Raw genomic sequence first — 22,125 nt, forward strand, 5'->3', positions numbered from 1 at the left:
GTCTCTACTCTTCGGGGAAGTCTCACCAAGACAAAGAAGGTTGATCTGACTGCTCAACAATACATCACAAAGATGAAAGGGTTGCATCATCACTTGCTACTGCTGAAAAACCAGTTGATGATGATGAGCTGGAGGATTATATTCTCAATGGTCTTGATGGCACATTCAATTCTCTTGTTGCTGCTATCCGTGTTGTTCATACCACCACTTTGCATGATATGTGCTCTCAGTTGTTGCCTCATGAGGGTCGCAACACTATGCTACTCGCCACCATTCAGGCTCTGATACGTCTCAAACGTATCTATAATTTTTGATGCTCCATGCTTGTTTAACACCAATTTATATATGTTTTGCTCATACTTCGTAGCACTTTTATACATTTTCCGGCACTAACCTATTAACAAGATGCCACAGTGTCAGTTCCATGTTTTCTGCTGTTTTGTATTTCAGAAAAGTTGTACAGGAAATATTCTCGGAATTGGACGAAACAAAAGCCAAAGTCAATATTTTACCGTAACAAAGACGAAGTCCGAAGGGGAGACGAAGAGGATCCACAGGGGGGCCAAGTCACCTCTTCGCACGGCCAGGCCTGGGCCCGCGCCAAGGTATGGTGTGGCCCACCCAGGTGGCCACCGACATTGCCCCTCCGCCTATTTAATGACGATCTCAGGAAAATCATGAATACCCGATCCTCCATCCATGAAAAGTTTTGCCGCGGCCGCCATTGCAGAACCCATCTCGGGAGGGTTCTGAAGCACCCTGCCGGAGGAGGAAATCGTCGCCGGAGGCATCTACATTGCCATGCCTGCCTCCGAAGTGATGCGTGAGTAGTTCATCCCTAGACTATGGATCCATAGCAGTAGCTAGATGGTTGTCTTCTCCAATTTGTGCCTCATGTTTAGATCTTGTGAGCTGCCCTACATGATCAAGATCATCCTTATGTAATGCTACATGTTGTGTTTGCTGGGATCCGATGAATATTGTATAATATGTTGAGGTCAATTATATATTCTTGTCATATGTTATTTGTGATCTTGCATGCTCTCCGTTGCTAGTAGATACTCTGGCCAAGTAGATGCTTGTGACTCCAAGAGGGGGTATTTTATGCTCGATAGTAGGTTCATGCCTCTAGTTTTCTGGAAGAGTGATAATAACTTCTAAAATTGTAGATGTGATGTTGCTACTAGGGAGAAAACAAAAATATTTTATCCAAGGGTAATTCTATTGTTTACTTTACACACATTGCTTAATGCGATAATCTGCTGCTTGCAACTTAATACTGGAAGGGGTTCAGACGATAACCGGAAGGTGGATTATTAGTCATAGGCGCGGTTGGATTACGGTCTATGTATTATGTTGTAATGCCCAAACGAATCTCATAATAAAATCATCTTGTCATGTATGGTCGATATTCTGTCAATTGCCCAGCTGTAATTTGTTCACCCAGCATGTTATTTATCTTCATGGAGAGACACCTCTAGTGAACTGTGGACCCCGGTCCTTTCCTTTACACTGATAAATTCAACCGCTGCAATCCTGCTCTGTTTACTTTCTGCAATCTTATTCTCTTTAATTATTGCAAACATCTCTCTCCACTCGATACGTCTAATCCTTTGTGTTCAGCAAAACCGGTGAGATTGACAACCTCACTGTAAGTTGGGGCAAAGTATTTTGGTTGTGTTGTGTGCAAGTTCCAGGTTGTTGCTGACGTAGGTAGTGCGTCCTGCCAATAGTTAGCTAGCAACACCTTCAGAACTCAAGCCTTTCTCCTACTGGTCGATTAAACCTTGGTTTCTTACTGAGGGAAAACTTGTTGTTGTGCTCATCACACCTTCCTCTTGGGGTTCCCCAGCTGTTATATTTTTATTATCTCATTGACGAATTTCTATTATCCACTACAACTTTAAAGAGAGAGTAGACAAGTGAACCCATGAATCCCGGTCCAATTTTAATCATAAGAAAAACCTTTCCATTGAATTTTCTTACTTTCTATTTGCAGCACTATTTTAATCTGAAAATACAAAAATATTTAGTATCTTAATTGCACACAAAACCCAAAAACAATCATCCTTTTATTGTTATTACTTAGTTTACTTTACTTGTCTAGTTTACTTTACTTGTTCTACAACTATTATTTACTATTAGTAATACGAAACCTTGTGCTTGGCAACCACACGGTGGAGTTGGGGACACAAGGTTTTAATTTTATTTACAAGATTGCTAGAAGAAGAGGAAGAGAGAAAACTCTTTACTCAATTCCCCGAGAGTTCGATATAACCCTCGAGTCACCCTTGTGGGAAAAATACTCCGCTGACACAACACTGAACCACTTGGAGTCCCAACGTCATTAGTGACCCACTGAATTTATTAGGGGTCCCACTTATCAGTTATGCATCGAGGAATCTTTGGGTCATATTGGTTGGATAAAGGCCAAATCATATTTATTCAGTTTGAAACAAGATCCACAGAGGAGGCTAACTTATACTCATAGTTGGAAGGGGCCAAGATCTATTCGTGGAAAATTATGTTCGGGGCCTTGCATATAGCTCCAGTGCTCTAGTTCACTTCATGGGGCCCTTTTGTATAGGCGGGATAAACAAAACAAGCTCTATTGGGCCCAACTCGGAATCTTCTCACGGCATGTTAATTTTGTCTTGTTTCTCAGTACTAGGCCTCACTCCAAACATTTGTTTAGTTATGTGCCTCGTGAAAGCTTGGGATCTGCGAGAGATAAACCCAAGACCTTGTCAAAAAAAGAGTGTTCGCGCCTTGCAAACAGTATTTGCCAGGAGCATTTCAGCCAAATATTGAATTACCAAATTCATGCGGGCCGGGGGTGCGGGATCTGCCATGCCACCCGCAACAAGCTAGCACGGGGACGCAAGGAAGATCCATTACCTCTCGCATGTTGTACAACCTCGCCATGCTCATGCTCGACGTTTGCGAGACTCCCTACGGTCCCGTACATTGCTGTCATCGGCCTGCAGTCACCGGCACCCAAGTGGATCCATCACTGTCGTCTGTCATTGCTTGCACCTCACTATATTCTGCAGTGTCCAGCCTGCCCCGAATAACCACTTCTTCAGGCCAACATGTTGCAGCCACGGTAAGACTCTGGCATATTTTTTTTTGAATAAAAGTCTCTTGCATATATTACTACCTCCGTCCTAAAATAATTGTCTCCGAAAGATGTACAATTTTTGAATGGTGGAAGTATGGATAATTTTCTGAAATTTGAAGCCTCCAAATATTATGCATATAAGTGTTGACCGAATGGATAGAACATGGGTGTTGTGTGATTTGCATTTTACGTGGGAATACTTGGTAGGTGTGGATGGATATTTGAACTTTGCTCGAGATAGATTTAGTGAGAATGATGAAATACCATGCCCATGTAGCATGCATTTGAATCTCGAGTACAATACTCAAATTTAGGTGCGGAGTCACTTGTTACTCAAGGGAATTCCCCCGGAGGATAATACTCTACTTCCTGATTGCCTGATCTTAATTATTGATCATGATTACAACGTTGTCGTGATGGCTATGGTGATGAAGATTGAGACTCTCTCAGTCTATACGAGGCTATCTACTCGGCAGTCCCTCCTAGGCTTTGTATAGGAGGCTAGGTCTCAGGTACCATGACTGGGTCAGTTACATGGTACGGAAGAACTCTAGGGTTCCCTAATCTTGGGCTCGTCCTTGTTCCACACATCAGGAATATGGGATTTGAATGCTTCATAGTTGCCAGATTATCATGTGATTCATGGTCTTTAGCAGATCATTAGGTGGGCCTCCAATTGTGTTGCAACATGTATGTTAATGGTGAGTACCCGACGAGTCATTCACACGTAACTTGCATTAGTGCATCATGGGTACATCTTCACTATGAGTTCGATGACGCTTGACCAACCAAAGGGAATCACTTTAGCACAATTCGAAAAAAATTGAGTGTCGAAGCCAGAGGATCCGATGATAACTATCTATTCTCTATAAAGCCCTATAACCCACTTGCAATGCAATAAATCACAATATGCAAGGTTATGATTTGTTGATGTTACTAACTAGAAAGCGACAAACTAAAAGAGCTAAGTGTTGAAAGTAAAGATGCAAAGAAAGCTCATGCAAGGCGGAGCTAGATGAAGGTAAAGGGAGCAAACGTTTTAGGCATATGGTTGTTTCATTTGTTTTGCTTGTCACAGTTAGTGGAGCAAATATTTTATTCCAACTAGCATAAGTTCTAAAGAACTAGATCATTAATTCCCAGGGCCTAGAATCTAGCTCACAGTGGGTCAATTAATTAAGTAAACGTGTCTAGCATCAACACACATAACCATCACATATAACTTTTAAAAGATAATCTATTTTTTCTGAACAGGAGCCATAAATAGGTGCAGCTGTGAGCACAAGCAAATACACCTCTAGTGATTGACCACAATGCAGTTTGCGAGCATGAAGGGAGTTATTAAGAGATAAAGTTCAACTACAACCGTAAGTTTCAAGGTCCCCATTAGTTTATCCGTTTGTTGATTAACATGTAATCAATGGTCATGCATCTAAAAAGCAGGACATGGTTTCTATCATCTCCTGCCATTCCAAACATCTAAACACACACAACGTTGTGATAACCTTTTGCATTTCCCCAACATATGTGTGAACTCATACATCGATACATAAGACCATCATAGAAGATAACAAACTTGTATTCAACCATAAAAACCATATCACCGTAAGCATGAACATATACTACTCAAACCTAGACAAAAAGATCCAATACATCATGGCAAAACGATATGCCACCTCATACAACATGTTTATCAAGAGATTACAACGGGATATGGAGAGGATGAAGGGGGTGTTGTTTGTAGACAATGATGATGATGATGATGATGATGATGATGATGATGACCACGCAGGACCGGGGTGGACCACCCGGAGGCAATTCTGACATCAGTTACCCCTTCAGCCTTTGTAAGGGGCGGACTACATACTCTCCATTTATGTGTTTTCAATCTCCGCATCCATATGCCTCATCAGATCGCGACCGGAAACCCTTTTATATATACATGTCTTTAGGTCAAGACGAAGAGATCGACACGAAGACAAACGACATCAGAGTGGGCATGGTGGGGTGCCATGGTATCAGGCCGCACTATCTACCCTTTTCGGCCCTCTGGCCGGTCCAGGTGAGGTTAAAGCTACATGACTTCATTTTCTATAAAAATTTTTTTTAGAAAAAACCCCATGTCCTTTTGATTCCGTGAAGGTTCCTGAAAGTCAAAAATACAAAAACAAGGTTTTTCTGCCCTGTAGGGTTATAATACAAATAAAAGGGATGTTTTAGGAAAATACCCAAAATCATTCTAAATCATGATTATAACCACTAATATGGATGAATTATGATGGAATATAGCACAACAAACCACAAATAACATAGATGCATCAGGTACTAGCGAGCTACCACAGAGTTTGTTTTAGTCCTATGTAAAATCTTGGAAAACATTGTGACTCCGTTGAAGTAGAAACTTGAGTGCAGCCAACCCGTACCGATTTATCCGTATTGCTTCTTTCGATAATACAAGCAAGACACCGATTATTTTAAGTACCCAAAGCAGTGGGGCACTGGAAGAGGAGGTAACAAATATCTTTTGGGCCAAAATTGCAAACTGGGCATTCCCGCGATGTGGCAATATGCATATTTGAAGAATCGATACCATCCATACATCACATAAAGATTTTGACTTTGATAAGTTTCCTCGAAATCTTCCAAACTTTGTTGACTGTTGAACTGCCCGAGAGAGCAAGTTGGCCCTTCTATGGCCCAAACTTATGTCTCCACTACAAGATAATGCTATATTGTAAATTCTTGGTGAAGCCCCAAGCAACAAATTCTTCAAAACCTTAACTATGGAGATGAATTTGTAATATAAGTTTCACATCCACATCAAATAACAAGCTCTTAATAAGATACTCATCCCAACTTCATGTCACTGGATCAAGCAACTCTACAACTTCGGCATAAACATCTCCTCCCGGGGTAATGATTCTCATATATGGGCTAGAAGGGATCCAAGGATCTTGCTAAATGTTGATACTTTCTCCATTCCCAACTCTTCATACTTACCCTCTTTTAAACATGGTTAAACCCGCTACAATGCTCTACCAAGTAAACGAGGAACCCACCTTTGGTCCAGCCTTCAAAATATCGCCGTCGAGGATAGTATTTGGCCCGAGAACACGTCCACACAAAGATTCAAGTTCCTTGAGCAACCTCTACACCTGTTTGGCGAGCATAGGAAGATTAAAAGAATCAAAGTCTCTAGAGCCCATACCTCCCTCATACTTGTGTAGCAAAGTTTTCACCAGGCAAACCAACGCATGTTCGTGCTATTATCATCATCTCCGACCAGAACATACAGATATCATTCATCATCATACTCTTGCAAATTCCCTTAGAAATGTGAAAGTGGTCTTAATAGTTGCCGTCTAATAAATAAGAGCATCTCCAACAGGCGCGGCAAAACGCGCGAGCGGCAAAAAATCGCCAGTTTGGCGCGCGCGGGCGCCCGCGCGAACCCCCAGCAGACGCGGGAAAAAGGCGCGCGCGGTAAAATATTTGCCGCGCCCGCGCTTTCGCGCAATCCCGCGCGGGAGAATTGGCACGTCGGCTGCCGCGCGCGCTATAAAGGCGAAGCGACGCGCGGACGCCAACCTCTAAACTTTCCACGTGTCTCCGCCTCCGCCTCTCTCTCTCTCTCTCCCTCTGTCCACCGCTCAATCTCCCACGCCGCCGCTCCGCCTCCGGCTACCAGGGCGTCCGCGCGGGGCCGAGCGGCCGCTTCGACGCGGAGATCCGTTCCGGCGAGGAGCATATCCGGCTCGGAACGTTCGACACCGCGCACGAGGCGGCGCGGGCCTACGACGCCGTCGCCTGGCGCCTCGGCCGCCCCCGCCGGCAAATGAACTTCGCGACGTTTGGACGCGCGAGCAGGCGGAGATGCTCGCGCCGCCATCGCCGGCCGTCACGACCGAGCAGCGACGGCGCGCCCACGAGCTCGAGCAGCGCCTGTGCGTGGCGGAGCAGGACGAGCGCCTCCGCCTGGAGTGGGTGCGCGCGTTCCCGGAGGACGTCGCCGCCATGGAAGCTTTCTACGCTCAGAAAAAGGAGCAGAAGGCGAAGGCGGCGGCGAAGAAGAAGGCCGACCGCGACAGGCGCCGCGCTGAGTCCACGGCGAGGAAGGCGGAGAGGGCGGAGAAGGCGGCGCGGAGGGCGAAGAGGGCGGAGGAGAATAAGAGAGGCGCCGGACCATCGACTCTCATGCCCACCTCCTCCTCCTCCTCGTTCGAGTGGACGAGCACTCCGGTCTCCGACACGACTCCGACTAGCGGATCGTCGGACTACGACTAGGAGGATTCCGAGTAGATTAGTTTAGTTTAAATAAAATGTCGGTGTTTGTCGAAATTTTAATATATTTCTTAATTTTCAGTTAAATTTTCGTAATTTATTTGATTTGTTTGATCCGTTTGAAACGATATACGATTAAACTAGCCGTTCGTGTGGCCGCGCGCGCTGTATTTTGCCGCATCCGACGGAGGTCCAATTTTACCGCCCGCGCACTGAAAGATCGAGATGTCGCCTAGAGGGGGGGTGAATAGGCAATTACAAACTCTTACGGATTTGTCTTGTAAGAATGCGGAATTAAACTATCGTTTAGTTTACAAGCACAAAACCTAGATATGCTAAGCTCAACTAAGTGTAAAAATAACAACTAGAGCTAGGCAAGATAGGCACAAGATATATGTTGCACAAGTGATAGCAAGATATATGTACTTCAAGCACGATGGCTATCACAAGGAAAGAGAGCTCGGGTATAGAAATAACCGAGGCACGCGGAGACGAGGATGTATTCCCGTGTTCCCTTCCTTTGCAAGAAGGTACGTCACGTTTGGAGGAGTGGAGGTCCCACGAAGGATTCCCGCGCCACGAAGGCTCACCCTATTCTCCGAACAACACCCAGGAAGGATAATGGCCCTTTCCTTATGGTTAGCTTTTCCTCCGCTCCGGAGATGGCAAGCTCCACAACCACTTCACAAGCTCCACGAAGGAGAAGCCCGGGTCTCTTCACAATCTTCTTGAAGAGATCACCGGAGCACCAACCACCAAGCCAACTAGGAGGTCTCCCTCCAAGAGTAACAAGCTCACGGTCTCTCACTCGAACTAATCGTGGTGGAGAGCTCAACACTATGCAATGATGCAAAGCAAGAACACTAGATGTGTTCAAATCCTTCACTCTCAAATCCCACCCAAGCAACAAATGCTAAGATGAGATTGGAGAGGAAGAACAATGAGGAAAGTCAACAAAAGACTCCAAGATCTAGATCCCAAGAGTTCCCCTCACTTAGAGGAGAAATGGATTGGTGGAAGTGTAGATCTAGATCTCCTCTCTTAGATCCCTCAAGAATGAGCAAGAATCATGGGGGGGACAAGAGAGAGAGCAAGTTCTTCAAAGGCAACAATGGAGGTGAGAGAATAGACGAACTAACTCAGCCCAAGGGGGAAGAAGGGCTATTTATAGCCCAAGAGCAAATATAACCGTTGGGGAAAAGTTGGGCTGAGTAAACCGTCGAGGAGGCCGGTCAACTGGGCCTAGAGCCGGGCCGTCCGGTCCAGGACTCGGTCAGACCGGGCCACAGACCGGACCAGCCGGTCCAAACCGGGCGGCAGGCCGGACCCCGACCGGGGGTCACTTTGCGTCTTCCAGGAGCTCATCCGGTTGGCGCCCGGTTGGCGACCGGTCGACCGGACGGCACGCCGAGCCCGCCGGTCAGTAGGTCGGCTGACCGGGCAGCAGACCGGATCAGCTCCGCGCATGGTTGGTTCCCGGTTGGCGACCGGTTGACCGGTCGGCACGCCGGCCAGGCCGGTTGGTAGGCCGGCTGACCGGGCGGCAGGCCGGAGCCAGTCCAGCGCACGGGCCGGTCCGACCGGGTCCCTGACCGGGAGAGCAGGAAAACATGTTCTACAAAAACTGTGATAACTTTTGTGTTCGGATCCCGATTGACATGAAACCAATTTTGTTGGAAAGATAATGACGAATAGAACCCCAACGTCACAGAACATTTTAGATTATTTTAGAGAGGGAGTCTCCCACCGTCAAGAAACGGTGAAGACGTCCAAACCCGAAAACGCAATAGAAGATGCATGCGGATTCCGTTTTCGATGAACTTGGGCTTGTTGTAAAGCTAGCAACAAGCTCAAGAACCTCACACAGAGAAACACCAAGAAGCAACAAGAATATGCAAAGGATTGAGCTCCCTGAGATGATGTGATCAAGTTACCCAACCGTAAGCCCCTCTTGATAGTGCGGCTATCTATCCTATAATCCGGTCTCCCAACAACCACCTTGAGACCGGTAAAAGGAAAACCTAGTACGGCCATACCTTTTCCTTGCGCATCCCGCTTGAGCTTGATGATAGCTCTTCACACTCCACTCAAGCCGGAATGCCTCACTTGATCATCGTCGCTTCGTGTAGACTCACAAATGCTCCCCCATACACCATGATGGGAAAGCTCTATTGATGCACATCTTCACATGTCCATTATCACCAAATGGACGGCAAGCTTCAAGCATGTGATTCACTTGAGATGCTCATCTTGAACTTGCCCGACTCAACCTTGTATCTTCTCATACTCACTTAAGATAGAGCATGGCTAATATTGAGTTCCACATAAGAACTCCATCTTCATTTCTTCTTCTTGATCATATCACATATATATCTTCATATCGATGATCTTGATGCCAATACACAAGGTATACCTTTATCTTCATGGCATCCATACTTGAATCCAACACATGGAGTACAAGTAGTACCTATGGAGTATTCCTTCATATAAACTCAATGAAAACATTAGTCCATAGGGGTTGTCATTAATTACCAAAACCACACATAGGGGCAATATACCCTTACACGCACGCGCTGCAGTTTGGCGCGTCCGGTGGGGCAAACTTCGGCCGCGCGCGGGGCAACCGTTTACAGCGCAACGGAAGGAAGGTATAGCGCGCCGAATTTTTGCGCGCCTCTTGGAGATGCTCTAATGGTGGTGAAATTGTGTGTGCAGATCTCTTCTACACAATGGGCCATATCTCAACCAGGCTGAGCTTGTAGCAACTCATCTAAAAGTATAATAGATGCCCCCCATAGGGGGTCTTACAACGATTAGAGCATGTGAACTGTCGGATTTTTACTGTGCCTGGTCAACACTCGATCTCAGCCGTCCGTTTCTGGCAGCAGCACACTAGCGAAAGTCATGCACTGGCTGTTTTCTACCCGCATCTGGCTGCGTTTGGGTCCTACGGTTCGGCGGGTCCGCACATCAGTCTCTACGGCTCGTTTCGGGGGTGGTGCTAACGTGCACCGCGCGAAAAAGGTGGAACCGAAACCCTACCTCCCCCATCCAATCGCCTCGCACCCACCTCCTCCCCAATCCCATCTCGTTCTCTGGCATGGCAGCGGCGGCGGCGCCGAGAACGCGCCTGGGCGACGGAGCCGAGCGTGCGCCTGAAGACGGCGGCAGCGAGCGCCGCGCCTGGGCGACGGCGGCGACTGCGGTGACGAGCACGCGCCTGGAGATGGCGGCGGCGAAGGCGCGCCTGGCGACGACGGCAGCGCCTCTCCACCAATCCCCGCGTTCGTCCTCTCTCCCCAATAACCACTCCTCTGGCCGTCCCCGTCTCCACCCCTCCTTCTCCTTGCGCGTGCGGCGGCCGCCGGCTCCATCCCCGCAGCCAACCTCTCTGCCTCCACACGTCCCTCTCTGGAACCGCCGGCGCGGGCGACGGGCGGCGCGATCGTCCCCCGCAAGGAAGACATGGGAGGGCAGCGTGGGCGACCTCCACAGGCCATCGAGCGCGCGGTGGATCCGCGAGGGAGATGGGCCGGGGAAGAAGGCAGTGGGGCTGTGGTGGGCGTGTAGCGGCAAGGACAGGGTCGGCCGGCGAGCTGTGAGGCGACGGAGGAGGCAGAGAATAAGAAATGGCAGCTGCCATAGCACAGGTTCTCTCTCTCTCTCTGTGTGGTTGTGCAAGGACTTGGAAAAAAAAAAGGAATGGTACAACGATGACTGCATATGAGTTTCCATCGGGACAGAGGTAATAGTGGAGACAGACTCTTCATGTTTGATTTTGCTCCCAAAATATTTCATATAGGTGTGCAAGATCCATTTTTTCCTTTGAGTACAACGTGTTTGACTAAAATCCTACATAAAAGTAATGTATGTAAGATCTATATTCCATCTAGCTAGCTGTTCGTAGTTTTGCAATTAAGGTGGGCATGGATGTTTTATACATCTTGTGTTCCCTTTTAGGTGTGCATCTCTTCCTAACCAGTTATATTCTGTTCGTGCTAGGATTTGTAGTGTCTCCATGATATACACACAAGACAAAGGTTATTTTAATGAGCCATATTTTTTTTGGTTAATTTGTCAAGTGATTGAACTGTGTGTTCATTTATGTTCATGAAGTCCTTAATATTTCGCGGTGCTGCTTGATGCATCTAGTTGCATGATTAAGCTTATCAGTAGCATTTTTTTATTGCAGAGAAGAAGGAAAATGATCACTAGAAGGCTTAAATCATTCAGGTTCCTCCTCCCAGGTTCTCTGCTTCTCTCTCAAGATCCCATCTTGCTGCATAATCTTGGGAAAGAAGATCACAACGGTGGCTTGCCCGGTAATAGACTCGAGCAAAGACTTAGATTGAGCTCTCAACTTGGTGGATTTACTTAATGCACTGACACTACACCTGTATGTGTTATCTAGAGTTTCACCTCTAAGCTTTGAACTTGAAGCTGCATTGAAGTTGGCTAGATATTTGTGCAGGTGAGTTTTCCCAACCCATGGGTGTATCGCCAGTTCGCTTTTTCCATAATTTTTTCAGTTAATTCATATGGAATGAGCAGCCTGATATCTATGTTAATGTTTGTCTGTCTTTTTAGTAAAATGTAATTAGTTGACTGAAATTAAGTATAAGCTGCAAACAATAATTTTGAATGAGGAATACCATGCTTAGGATGAAGCTATTGATTAAAGTATTATGCATTTCTTTATCAATTGTCAAGGAAGTATCAGATTTATTAATGGGCATTGTAGATGGTGCTAAGGCTCTAAGCGATGCCAGTGACCGATTGATACTGTATATAATTATCAACACCTATGTTCCAATGCATATGGTTGTTCAGTTTCTATTACTCCCGTCATGTACTGTTTTTAATTTTGATTTGTGAGATTCAATTTGGGTTGTAATTTTCAGTCACGTGTTGATGAGTTACTTGTCCAGGTCCTGCTCCCTGGCATCTCGGGCTATCGCTGTTGGCATGGCGGTCTCATCACCATCAGGTACCTATGTAAAGAATGTTGTATTCGCTACAGACTGAGCTGTCTTTTCCCAATTTTCTTCATGTGTATACCTATGAATATTTGCTAAAGAGGAGCTTGTAGAATCATCTCTCTCTTCATCAGCTTGCAACATCAATCATCTATATTTGAGCTATACAGTTTTACCTCATGATGTTTCATGTTTCAGGTTCGTGGGTTCAAGAAAATGAGCTGAGTATGTGTTTCCGATTTTTGAGAAAAAGATCAAAACATTAGTGTGCATATCAGGTGAGGCAAGTTTATGATCTGTATCGAGTTGTTTTGGCAGATGTTTGTGATAGATTCTGATTATTGGAACTTCAAATCTATAATACGCTTTAGTTATCTTTTTGTATTTCACCTGTCCTTTGAGGCTTGGATGTATCGCTGCCTATAATTTTGGTTGTGATTGTATTTGCCTCAGAGACAATGAATAATTGATGTTTAAAGGTATTGATCCACTCTTGTGTAGGTTAGCTTTTTCACCCGTCTAATAAGTATACAATATTTTGATTAAGTGAATTTTTCTGAAGAAAATAAGAACACTATAAATGAATGTTTGTCAAAGAAAAATTAAAATAGTGAGGAAGTGAATATTTCTAGGCAGACAAATTAATGAATGGTTTAAGACATAACATGCCTGATAAGTTTTTCTTGCCGCCTACTTGAAGCAATCTGGCATGTCTTGGTCATGGTGTGCCATGTTGTTGCACATCAGAAGAACGTTTTAGGATTCAGAGTGCTATTAAGAACTTGAGTGTTTTCTCGGTTACAGTGATGGGCTTTGACTTGTTCTCTTACTTAAACAGTTTGGGTTCAATATATATGAGCCCTGTTGTGTCAGTACAAACAATTTCTGATTTGTTCTGAGCAAGTCACGATATAGGTCTTTTGACATGGACCAGATGTGTGCAAAGAGTGTAGGTTCATTTTTTTTTATCTTGGCTCTGTTCTGGCGTATATCAACTTATTTAGATCTGTGATTGTATTCTGTTTGCATCCAGTATTCACATTAGTTGGTTCCACTCCTTATGCTTTGGATGTAATTAGCCAGATAAACAAACAGACAAATAGGGTGTTTCTTATTTGCCCCTTAAGATTGATAGCTGGTTCGTTCACATTTTCTTCTTTGTGACTTTAACATTGCTTAATAGATAGGAATTTCTATTTGTCTATCGAACATAGATCTTATGCGTACCTTTTTCTAAGTTGAACCTTACAACACATGGCCCCTACTATTTTTTTTATCTGTGTCAAGTATTCTGAGCTATTTTTTTCACTTTAGCCTAGCCTGTAATAGCTGGTGTAAATCAAGCTCTTTAAATTATCTCCACAACTGGAGTTTACTGATTTAGCATGTTTGGGATGTTTTTGTTCAAGAGATATTGCACCATGTAAGGGTAGAGAGGTTGCTGCAGCCTGCAGAGCAGCCAAGCTAGGCATTATGCGTCCGAGAATTTTATTCCTATCCATGATAAATGATTTAGGGGTCTCATTCTTATCCACCAGCATATTCTTTCCATGAGGAATATGCTGCTTAAAAGTCTTCCATGGCTATATGAGTTGTACGACCCTCTATAGTCTGTTGTGGGCTCCCAGCTTTGCAAAAGATCTTGCTCTTGCTTTCTAACATCTGGATATTGCTTGATATTACAGTAGTACCATTAACATCTGAGATGTATGCCTTAGATTCCGAGGCATGTGTCTGCAGATAAGTTATACGTGTGTGTGAATGTCGAAATCAGTTAGATAGAAAGTTGTATACATATGTGTGTGTTTTGTCTGCAATTCTGGATCAATGTGATGAGCATGTGTTCCTTTTTCTGGGCATGCTCTGCATATCTGTAATCATAGCACATGCATCTGCTATTTCTGCGGTGGGCGTGAGCATGCTATTGCTTGGAGTGTAGGAGTTCTAGGAGGACCTGCTTTGAACTTGCGGCCGTGTAGTAGGTCCATACTTAAAGGAAGTAACTAATTTTTATTTTGCTCTCTGGGACATTGTGGTTTCAGCTATGAATTTTCTTTTCATCTGCTTATCTAATTATCTTCATTTCTTTACTAACGAAGCGCTTACCTAAATAATCTCTTCCACTGTGATTTGAGTCTGCATTTTTTTCTCTTAGTTTCACCAATATTTCATCAATCAAACTGAATTCGTGTTTCTATGTCCTTGAATCAGAATTGAAAATATTGCACTTCCTTTTGTATTTTTTTCTGCACAAGATGTCATGGAGAATGAACCGGGAATTGTTGACATCATCACTGCCAAGCGACCATCGATGGATACCGAGACAGCAGCCTCCTCTGCTGGTACCGACGACGGCACAGGTTGCATCTGAACCACATTTCCCTGTTAATAGTCTTTATTGCATTTTAATAAATTAGTATGTTTTTGTACCATTTAGTTGTTAAGCACACATAGTCTACACAACACTGTTAGTGAATCCTATAAGTAAACCTCGAACATCTTAAATCTTTACCAGACAAAACTTGAAGCGGTGTGGAGGCTGATGCTGAGAGACATGAGGCGAGTAACACCGGCTGGATGAGACCCCCATGCACACCAGTTACATCTTTGGTCATCAACTACTTACATAATGGTATCAAGTAGGTCTAGGTAGCTTAATTACATGCTTGACCTGAAAGTCTGACTATTAGTTTCTTGCAAGCTTCGAGTAGTTAGGAATTTTTCTCATTGATGTACTACTCTCTACAGGATGGATACATGATGTTTTATGTAGTAACAGGGAGAAAAAAAGATTTGGTCTGCGTAGCCTACAATAGCAACACAAAATCACTGCAACAGGGATGTGTATTACATTTTCTAGGATGTCCTTTGCAATCCTGAAGCTGGCATGAAATTAGGATGTTCACCAACAACCACCCCTACACTCCTGAACTATCACTTTACATTCTCTGAACTAATGCAGAAGCTGGGCTGAATCTAATCTGGTTAATACCAACGCCTACACTAGCCATGCGTTCTTTAATAAGCCTTCCCTTCTTCTTGATGATATAAAGTTTGGCTAATTAGAGTTCAATGATGTTTCGTGCAGCATCGGTGTGAAATTATATTTCCGTCAAGGCATTATGTACCTCATACAATGAAGAGGTATTCAAAAAACTTTCCAAAACACATGAAGTAAAGTTTCTGACGATATCAGAACCTGATGAGCTTCTATTAAGATCAAAACAACAGAGTAAAGTTTTAAATTTTTATGTTTTACAAGATTTTCTAAATATTAAACTTTTAAATTTTTATGTTTTACAATATTTTCTAATTATTCTTGGTTATTTCTGCCCCTAGTTTTCTCCATAATTCACTAATTTTACAAGAATCTAATCATGATTTTTCACCATGAAGCTCATTTTGTACATTGCTCGGAACAGAAGTTGCCAAATTCCATTAAACCTCCACCATTCTTTATTTGCAGAGCACCAAAAGGAGGCCTAATTAGTAGATGTGATATACATTGAGACTATAATAAAAATGCAGCTCAAATCAATACCAGCCTTGAATATGAAGCAATCCATTATCTTTATTCTATTACCATTGTAGCTCATTAATTTCAGATTTAGTTGCATATTATTGTATTTATGAGCTATGTATGTATTGCTGCATAAGATGGAAAGCAAGGTCAAACATTAGCTGCTAGCATTCTATTCATTACACTCTTTTTGAACTAAAAAAAAGTTAGTTGTCTGCCAGTCGCTGGAAAATTTCAGGTGGATGACAAGGAAACTATGTAGAGGTAGGCAGCCCAACTAATTAGTCATTTGGATTTACTTAGGTTTCTTAATTTCAGCAGGTTTGTTCTCTTCTCCATATCCTTTACCGACATCAATATATCTTATGGGCATAGGAAAGTGGTATGTCGACCACAAGCTTGTGGCAAATAGGCTGGCTATGGATTAAAAATGAACTTGAGTTAAAGAAATATAAAATGAAAAAAGGTTGTCCAGCTCAATATAACCAGTTATACCATTACGAGTTCTTCATTCACATTTTTTTTCCGATAAAGGATGCTTTATTACTTTGATGAGTTCTTCATTCACATAACATGGGTGTGAACGTGTTCTCTGCCTATGTGAACGTGTTCTCTGTCTATGTAGATTAGTTTGTTGGTAGAGTTTGTAGATCTGTAGCAAAAAATTTATTTGGGTGGACTAAAGAAAACAATTTTGTTTTAGTATCAATTGCTACATGCTCTATATATTTGTGGGCGAGCTCAGAGACGCATAGGAGAAATACAATAGGTTTAGAAACACAGCCGCAAACAAATTAACTGTTACATGTCTATCTGTAAAATAAGAGAGTGTACCATTTTCATTTACATTTTGTTTTCTAATTACCATTGAAGAACTGAATCCAAGGATACCGATTGTTTTCATATTTCATTTTGTAATGACTAAGTCATGTGTGTTCTTCATTTATAGCTTCGTCAGTTATATATTTTTATGCACGATTAATATAGCGATTTCCAAATCTTTTACCAAAGACGGGAACGCATGCCAAATCGGGCTCCTGGTTCACAAAAGTTCTCTATGTATATGCCAATGTTGATACCTTTGACCCTTAGCTAATATGATCTCCCGTCCATTCTTACCAGGTTTAAGCTATGGATGTTGGTGAGATTCCATCTAGGATTCCAGGGTGATGATCAAGGCGCCCCTCACCGTCCGCAGTTTCCAAAGCTATTAACAACACCATACCCACCAAGGGCGAAGGGACATTCTCTCCGACAACATGTCATAAACATCATTCCGATGGACAAGTCCGACTATACAACCAACAACCTTTGACATGTCATACTAATGACAGTTTACATAGTGTTTCACCTATCGATTTTTTTTCCATTTGATGTTTTATTAGCACTTCACAAACTGTTCACCGTGGCCCGTGAGCCATGGAAGCCCCAAAATATTGCTCTATTTCCTTTTTCCTTGATTGTATATAAGCGTTTTGCTATTCCATTTCATGATTTCGTGTGCTTTGTCCTCATTTCATCCTATCGACTTTGTTTTGTCAAATCTAAAAATCGTATTTTCATTTTCACCCGATTTTTATCATTCTTATACAAACTGTAAACCGGTGCAAATTCCACGGGATCGTGCGCCAAGGCGCACATCTAAATCTAGTACAAAGTTATGTAGATTTGTATAGGTAAACCCGTGGAAGCAAGAGAACCTTTAACATTATTCCGGCATCACGGTTCCTTAATCAATTCCAGTTGTAGTGAATGGTAAACGAAGATTACACAGTTCACTCAAGAAGGGGACCAGAATTTGGAGTAATGCACAGATCAAGAAACGACGACGTGAGGACCCCTCCTCGTGTCGAAAAAGATCAAGGGACCGACCCAAAATAAAAGTCAAATATACATATGAGCATGCATATAATTGCTGAGCTTCATACTACTCGCCAATTATTTATCCACTATTTAACCATGTATGGCCCATTTCTGTCGGCAGCCTGTACCACCACCGTTACCTGTCCTTTACACGATCAAACGTACTCAACACCGAACCAAATATAATGGAAACCTAGTACTAGTTGTTGTAGTAGTATAACGTAAAGTGTAGTTGTAGTATATGTAATTTTGGTAGTCAGGCTCAGCCAGTATCCATCCATCGATCTTTGTCCTGCATGTACATATCAACTTCTAATCTTCCATGCAGTGTCGCAGCTAACACCAGTTGCTTAGCTAATTGATTTATGTGTGTATAGCTAGCACCAGTTTCAGCTCGCCGAGTTTTTTTTTATGGATTAGCTGATTGATTTATGTGTGTATAGCTAGCACCAGTTGCTTAGCCCGTGGACGTCGAACTGCGCCGCGTCGTCGTCGACTTTGACGCCGTCGTAGACGCACGGGCCCTGGAGGGCGCCCTGGCACGTCGGAGCGGCGGCGTGGAAGGCGCCGTCGAAGTAGTCCGACCACCTGAGCTCGTCCAGCGGGCCCGCGTAGTGGTCGACGATGTGGCCGGAGCCGGCGTCTGTCGGCCCGAGCTCGAGCCACGGCAGGTTGGCACCGGCGTCGGCTCCCGCGGGGCTCAGGCCGGTCACCGTGCTGGAGCTTGACGCTGACGGGAAGGCGCCGCAGTGCTGCTGCAGTGCGCCCATGTCGAAGGACTGGAGGCTCGGTACCTGGTAGTACTCTGGCACCTCGTTGCTGGGGACGGGGGCGACCGACCAGTCCATTGGCATCTTCAGGCCGTCCAGCATTTGCTCCACCGGGTCCTGGACCGGCGTCGTCGTGGCCGTCGTCGGGATGAGCTCAGCGTCGCTGAAGACCGCGCGGCATGCGGTGGTGGTGGCCTCGGCGAGCGGCTTGTGGGTGGCTGGGTCTATGCCGCGCTCCCTGAGCTTCTTCTTGATGTACGAGTTCCAGAAGTTCTTGACCTCGTTGTCTGTCCGGCCAGGCAGCTGTGCCGCAATCTGCGACCACCTGAATTACAATTCTTCTTCGTTGTTAATTAGGAATTCGGTAGACTGGAACACAGGGGAGATCGAGGTTGCAGGTAGTAAACCTACTTGTTTCCTAGCATGGAATGGAGGTGTATGATGAGGTCCTCCTCCTCTTGTGAGAATGTGCCCCGTTTGAGGTCCGGCCTCAGGTAGTTTATCCACCTCAGCCTGCAGCTCTTGCCACACCTCTCAAGTCCTAAATAATTCGAACAACAAAATTTATCAATGCAACTGTTCTTCATTCTTCTCCCAAATTGCCTCTTAAGTACTAGAATTCAGCACATAATGCATACATATGCATGTGTCAAGGCTGGTCATAAGATGATACCTGCAAGCTTAGGGACCGAGCTCCAGCAGCCATGGCCGTACTTAGCAATGTGGTTCATGAGCTTATCGTCTTCCTCCGGGGACCAGAGCCCTCTCCTCAGCCTCTTCTTGTGGCAGCATGACTGCTTCGCCATGGCCGGTACGCCGTGAGCTAGTCTATATTGAAAACTAACGGCCGGACAAGGATATGCACGATGGTGGCAGCGAAGAGAGGGAGAGGCGGAGGTATAAGAGGAGGAGGCGCGGGAGGGAAGAGGCCGGGCCGTCGCTCTCAGGTAGGTGATGGACAGTGCAGCGTGGGAGAGTGCCCTGACTGACCCGGGCGCCCCTCCCCTATCCCTTTGCTGGCTGCTGCGCACGGTTGCGCAGGACTTTGCTAGCTGTGCAGTGCAAGCTAGCTATAGCCATGCAGCTTCCCCGCCCGGCCGGGAAATAAAGGGTGTAGGTCATGGATCATGATAAGGGCAAATCTTCAGTGGTGCATGCTCATAGGCCTCACAGTTGTTGTGGTGGGGCAGTTGACCTCTTCCTCTTTCTTCTCCCTTTCCCTCTAATCTAGACTTTCTCCTTCCTAGCTTCTTCTTACACCAATCATCTTGTTTAGGTAACTAAGTAAACGTTTATTGTTGACAAATATTGCACGGGCGCACCTAGAGCTCAGTCGACTAAGCTTTAGCTCTTCCGGTGACATCAACTATATTATTTGAGGAATATGAACATTTTTTAACCTCCTGAACAAAAAAATTGTATAACATTTTTTTTAATTCATGAACAAATATTTTGTACTGCGTGAACAACTGTTTTGTACCGCGTGAACAATTATTTTGTACCGCGTGAGCTACAACCCACTCGCAATTGTCGTATAAACATGAATCGTGAGGTAAATCCAATGGCTAAGGAGTCAACTGAGATATTAAATCTCAGATGCCAGAGAATTAGCAATTCCGATTCAACATTTCAATCTATTGCAGTCAGTCAGCTGGAAATCACATCATGCATGTAAGTGTCGATTCACCCCTTGTCATCCTCATGGATCACATGTTCAACAAACATAGAAGAAAATAGGAGAGAATGGTTCTCGGTCAACCGAGAATAAGGCTTAGTTCTCGGTCAGTTGCATCTCCCTTGATACTCAGCCAACACGAATAATGAAGCAAATGAAATGGTTAGGGACACTACTTTTCATCAGTTACAACGCATACAACCGGAAAAAACTCAGTTGCAACTCACAAGACACACAAATCACGATACAAATTTAAAGGTTCTTGAGTTGATCGAGCTGTAAGCAAATTTTTGATCGACCGGGAACTAGCAAAACCGTAAGAAAACACGTCTTCTAAGTTGCAGGCGAGTGTGGTACCATAAAACATTTTTCTTCATGTACTTTGCTCCACCTTTCAATCTTTCATCATTCCTTCTTTGAGTAAGTGGGGAACATTAACTTGTGGAGGAGTGGGGACAATATGCCTTGTGTGGTACCACTAAATTTTCATCCCCATATATGCATGTGATTTTGCAGCCCGGGGGTACGTACTAGGTTTATGGTTGTTCTCAATCTTTTTCCGAGCAAAGTTACCGACCTTCCATCGCCCCCCTGGAGAAAGGGATTGGCCCAAAAGGCACCATGCATGCATGCATATGGATCATGCTTCTGTGGCTCACAGTCTTCTCTTCCGACATTCACTTTGCTTTATCACTACTCTCCCCTTCTTTCTCTCTCTTCTTTCCCAGGGAAATAGTAGATGGATGTGATTCAACATTAGTCCTCCTCGACAAATGTAACATCCATGTCGACATGTCATCCAACAAGACTTGCAGAAGCTAATTAATAAAATCACCAGAGGCCAGTGCACGCACGCAGCGAGAAACTCATGCATCCATGACCAGGACAGGGGAAAAAAGACGTATTGGGCAGTTATATGGATGGGACAGGAAACCGGGCTGCTAGGACTGTGTTTGTAGAGGCCTCAAATCACTGTGCATGGAAGCAAGCGTGTACGTGTGAGCGCTTCTGATTAGAAGCAACCATGGTACATTGGTACCTGCACCTGCAGGCAACCGAATCAAAACTCAATCTTCACTTTTCTAGCTGCATAGGTTAGTACAATATATAGGTAGATCGACAGTTGTGTAGCTAGGTTAGTACTTGATTGTACTCATGCGTGTGCATGCGTATACATGGACATGTCGTGCTGTCGTGCATCGATCCCTTTTAAGTTTTGCCCATATATAAGAAAAAAAAACCATTTTGCTTTCATGCCAAACAAGGCATCACTTCTGACCTCTTTCATTTCAAACTAAATAAAAACACTTTCTTTCAAGCTTATTTGCTCGAGCTGTAAATTTGCCGAGCTCCATGGGCACTAGGCATCTTAGCCGTAATGTATAAGGGTTGGCAGAGAAAGAACCTCAATTAATTGGCCGAGGTGGAAGAGCCCCGACATACTCCCCGACATACGATGGGCACGAGAGCCAGTTGGCCGCGTGCTGCCAAACCCTCTTGGAGTATCTGCACTCAAAAAGAATGTGTCTTGCGGTTTCCGTCTGGCATTTGCAAAGCTGGCAAGTAGGTTGATGAGGCCATCCACGGATTGCAAGGCGGTCGGAGGTCCACAACCTATTTTGGACAGCAAGCCAAGCAAAAAAATGGTATTTTGGGGGGGCCCATGTCTTCCAAACAATGTTCTTGAAGGAGCAAGGAATTGATCCCCTGAACTGTGCTTTGTAGGCCGATTGAGTGGAGTAGGAGCCGCTAGGAGTGAGAGTCCAAGAGATGCTGTCGTTGATTCCTGGGGTGAGGACAATGTCATGTATCAGTCCCCAAAGGGCGACGAACTGGGACATGTGCTCCACCGTGAAGTTGTTGACCTAAATGTCTGTAATCCATTTGTCATGGTCAAGCGCATCTTGAACACATCTTTC

At 44.5% G+C, this 22,125-nt stretch overlaps 1 protein-coding gene and 1 long non-coding RNA gene across 2 annotated transcripts; one reads left to right on the plus strand and one right to left on the minus strand.

Moving 5' to 3' along the window:
• Positions 1-11,669: 11,669 nt before the first annotated feature.
• Positions 11,670-12,391, plus strand: LOC124702549. Its single transcript, XR_007002545.1, has 3 exons — positions 11,670-11,724; positions 11,814-11,873; positions 12,331-12,391. It is a non-coding gene; the product is annotated as an uncharacterized LOC124702549 (long non-coding RNA).
• Positions 12,392-18,204: 5,813 nt separating this feature from the next.
• LOC124698450 (transcription factor MYB86-like) lies at positions 18,205-19,337 on the minus strand. Its single transcript, XM_047230936.1, has 3 exons — positions 19,205-19,337; positions 18,943-19,072; positions 18,205-18,856 (listed from the first exon to the last, which is right to left on the minus strand). The coding sequence occupies exons 1-3, from the start codon at positions 19,335-19,337 to the stop codon at positions 18,205-18,207; spliced, it is 915 nt and encodes a 304-aa protein (XP_047086892.1).
• Positions 19,338-22,125: the final 2,788 nt, after the last annotated feature.

Source organism: Lolium rigidum, chromosome 3 (genome assembly GCF_022539505.1).
Source record: "Lolium rigidum isolate FL_2022 chromosome 3, APGP_CSIRO_Lrig_0.1, whole genome shotgun sequence".
Lineage (NCBI taxonomy): Eukaryota > Viridiplantae > Streptophyta > Magnoliopsida > Poales > Poaceae > Lolium > Lolium rigidum.

Excerpts from the sequence above, each read along its gene's own strand:
- LOC124698450 (XM_047230936.1), bottom strand. The coding sequence starts at position 19,337 with ATGGCGAAGCAGTCATGCTGCCACAAGAAGAGGCTGAGGAGAGGGCTC. Across the intron at positions 19,073-19,204 it reads CTCGGTCCCTAAGCTTGCAG|GACTTGAGAGGTGTGGCAAG; the intron begins GTATCATCTTAT and ends CGAATTATTTAG. Across the intron at positions 18,857-18,942 it reads CATTCCATGCTAGGAAACAA|GTGGTCGCAGATTGCGGCAC; the intron begins GTAGGTTTACTA and ends ATTGTAATTCAG.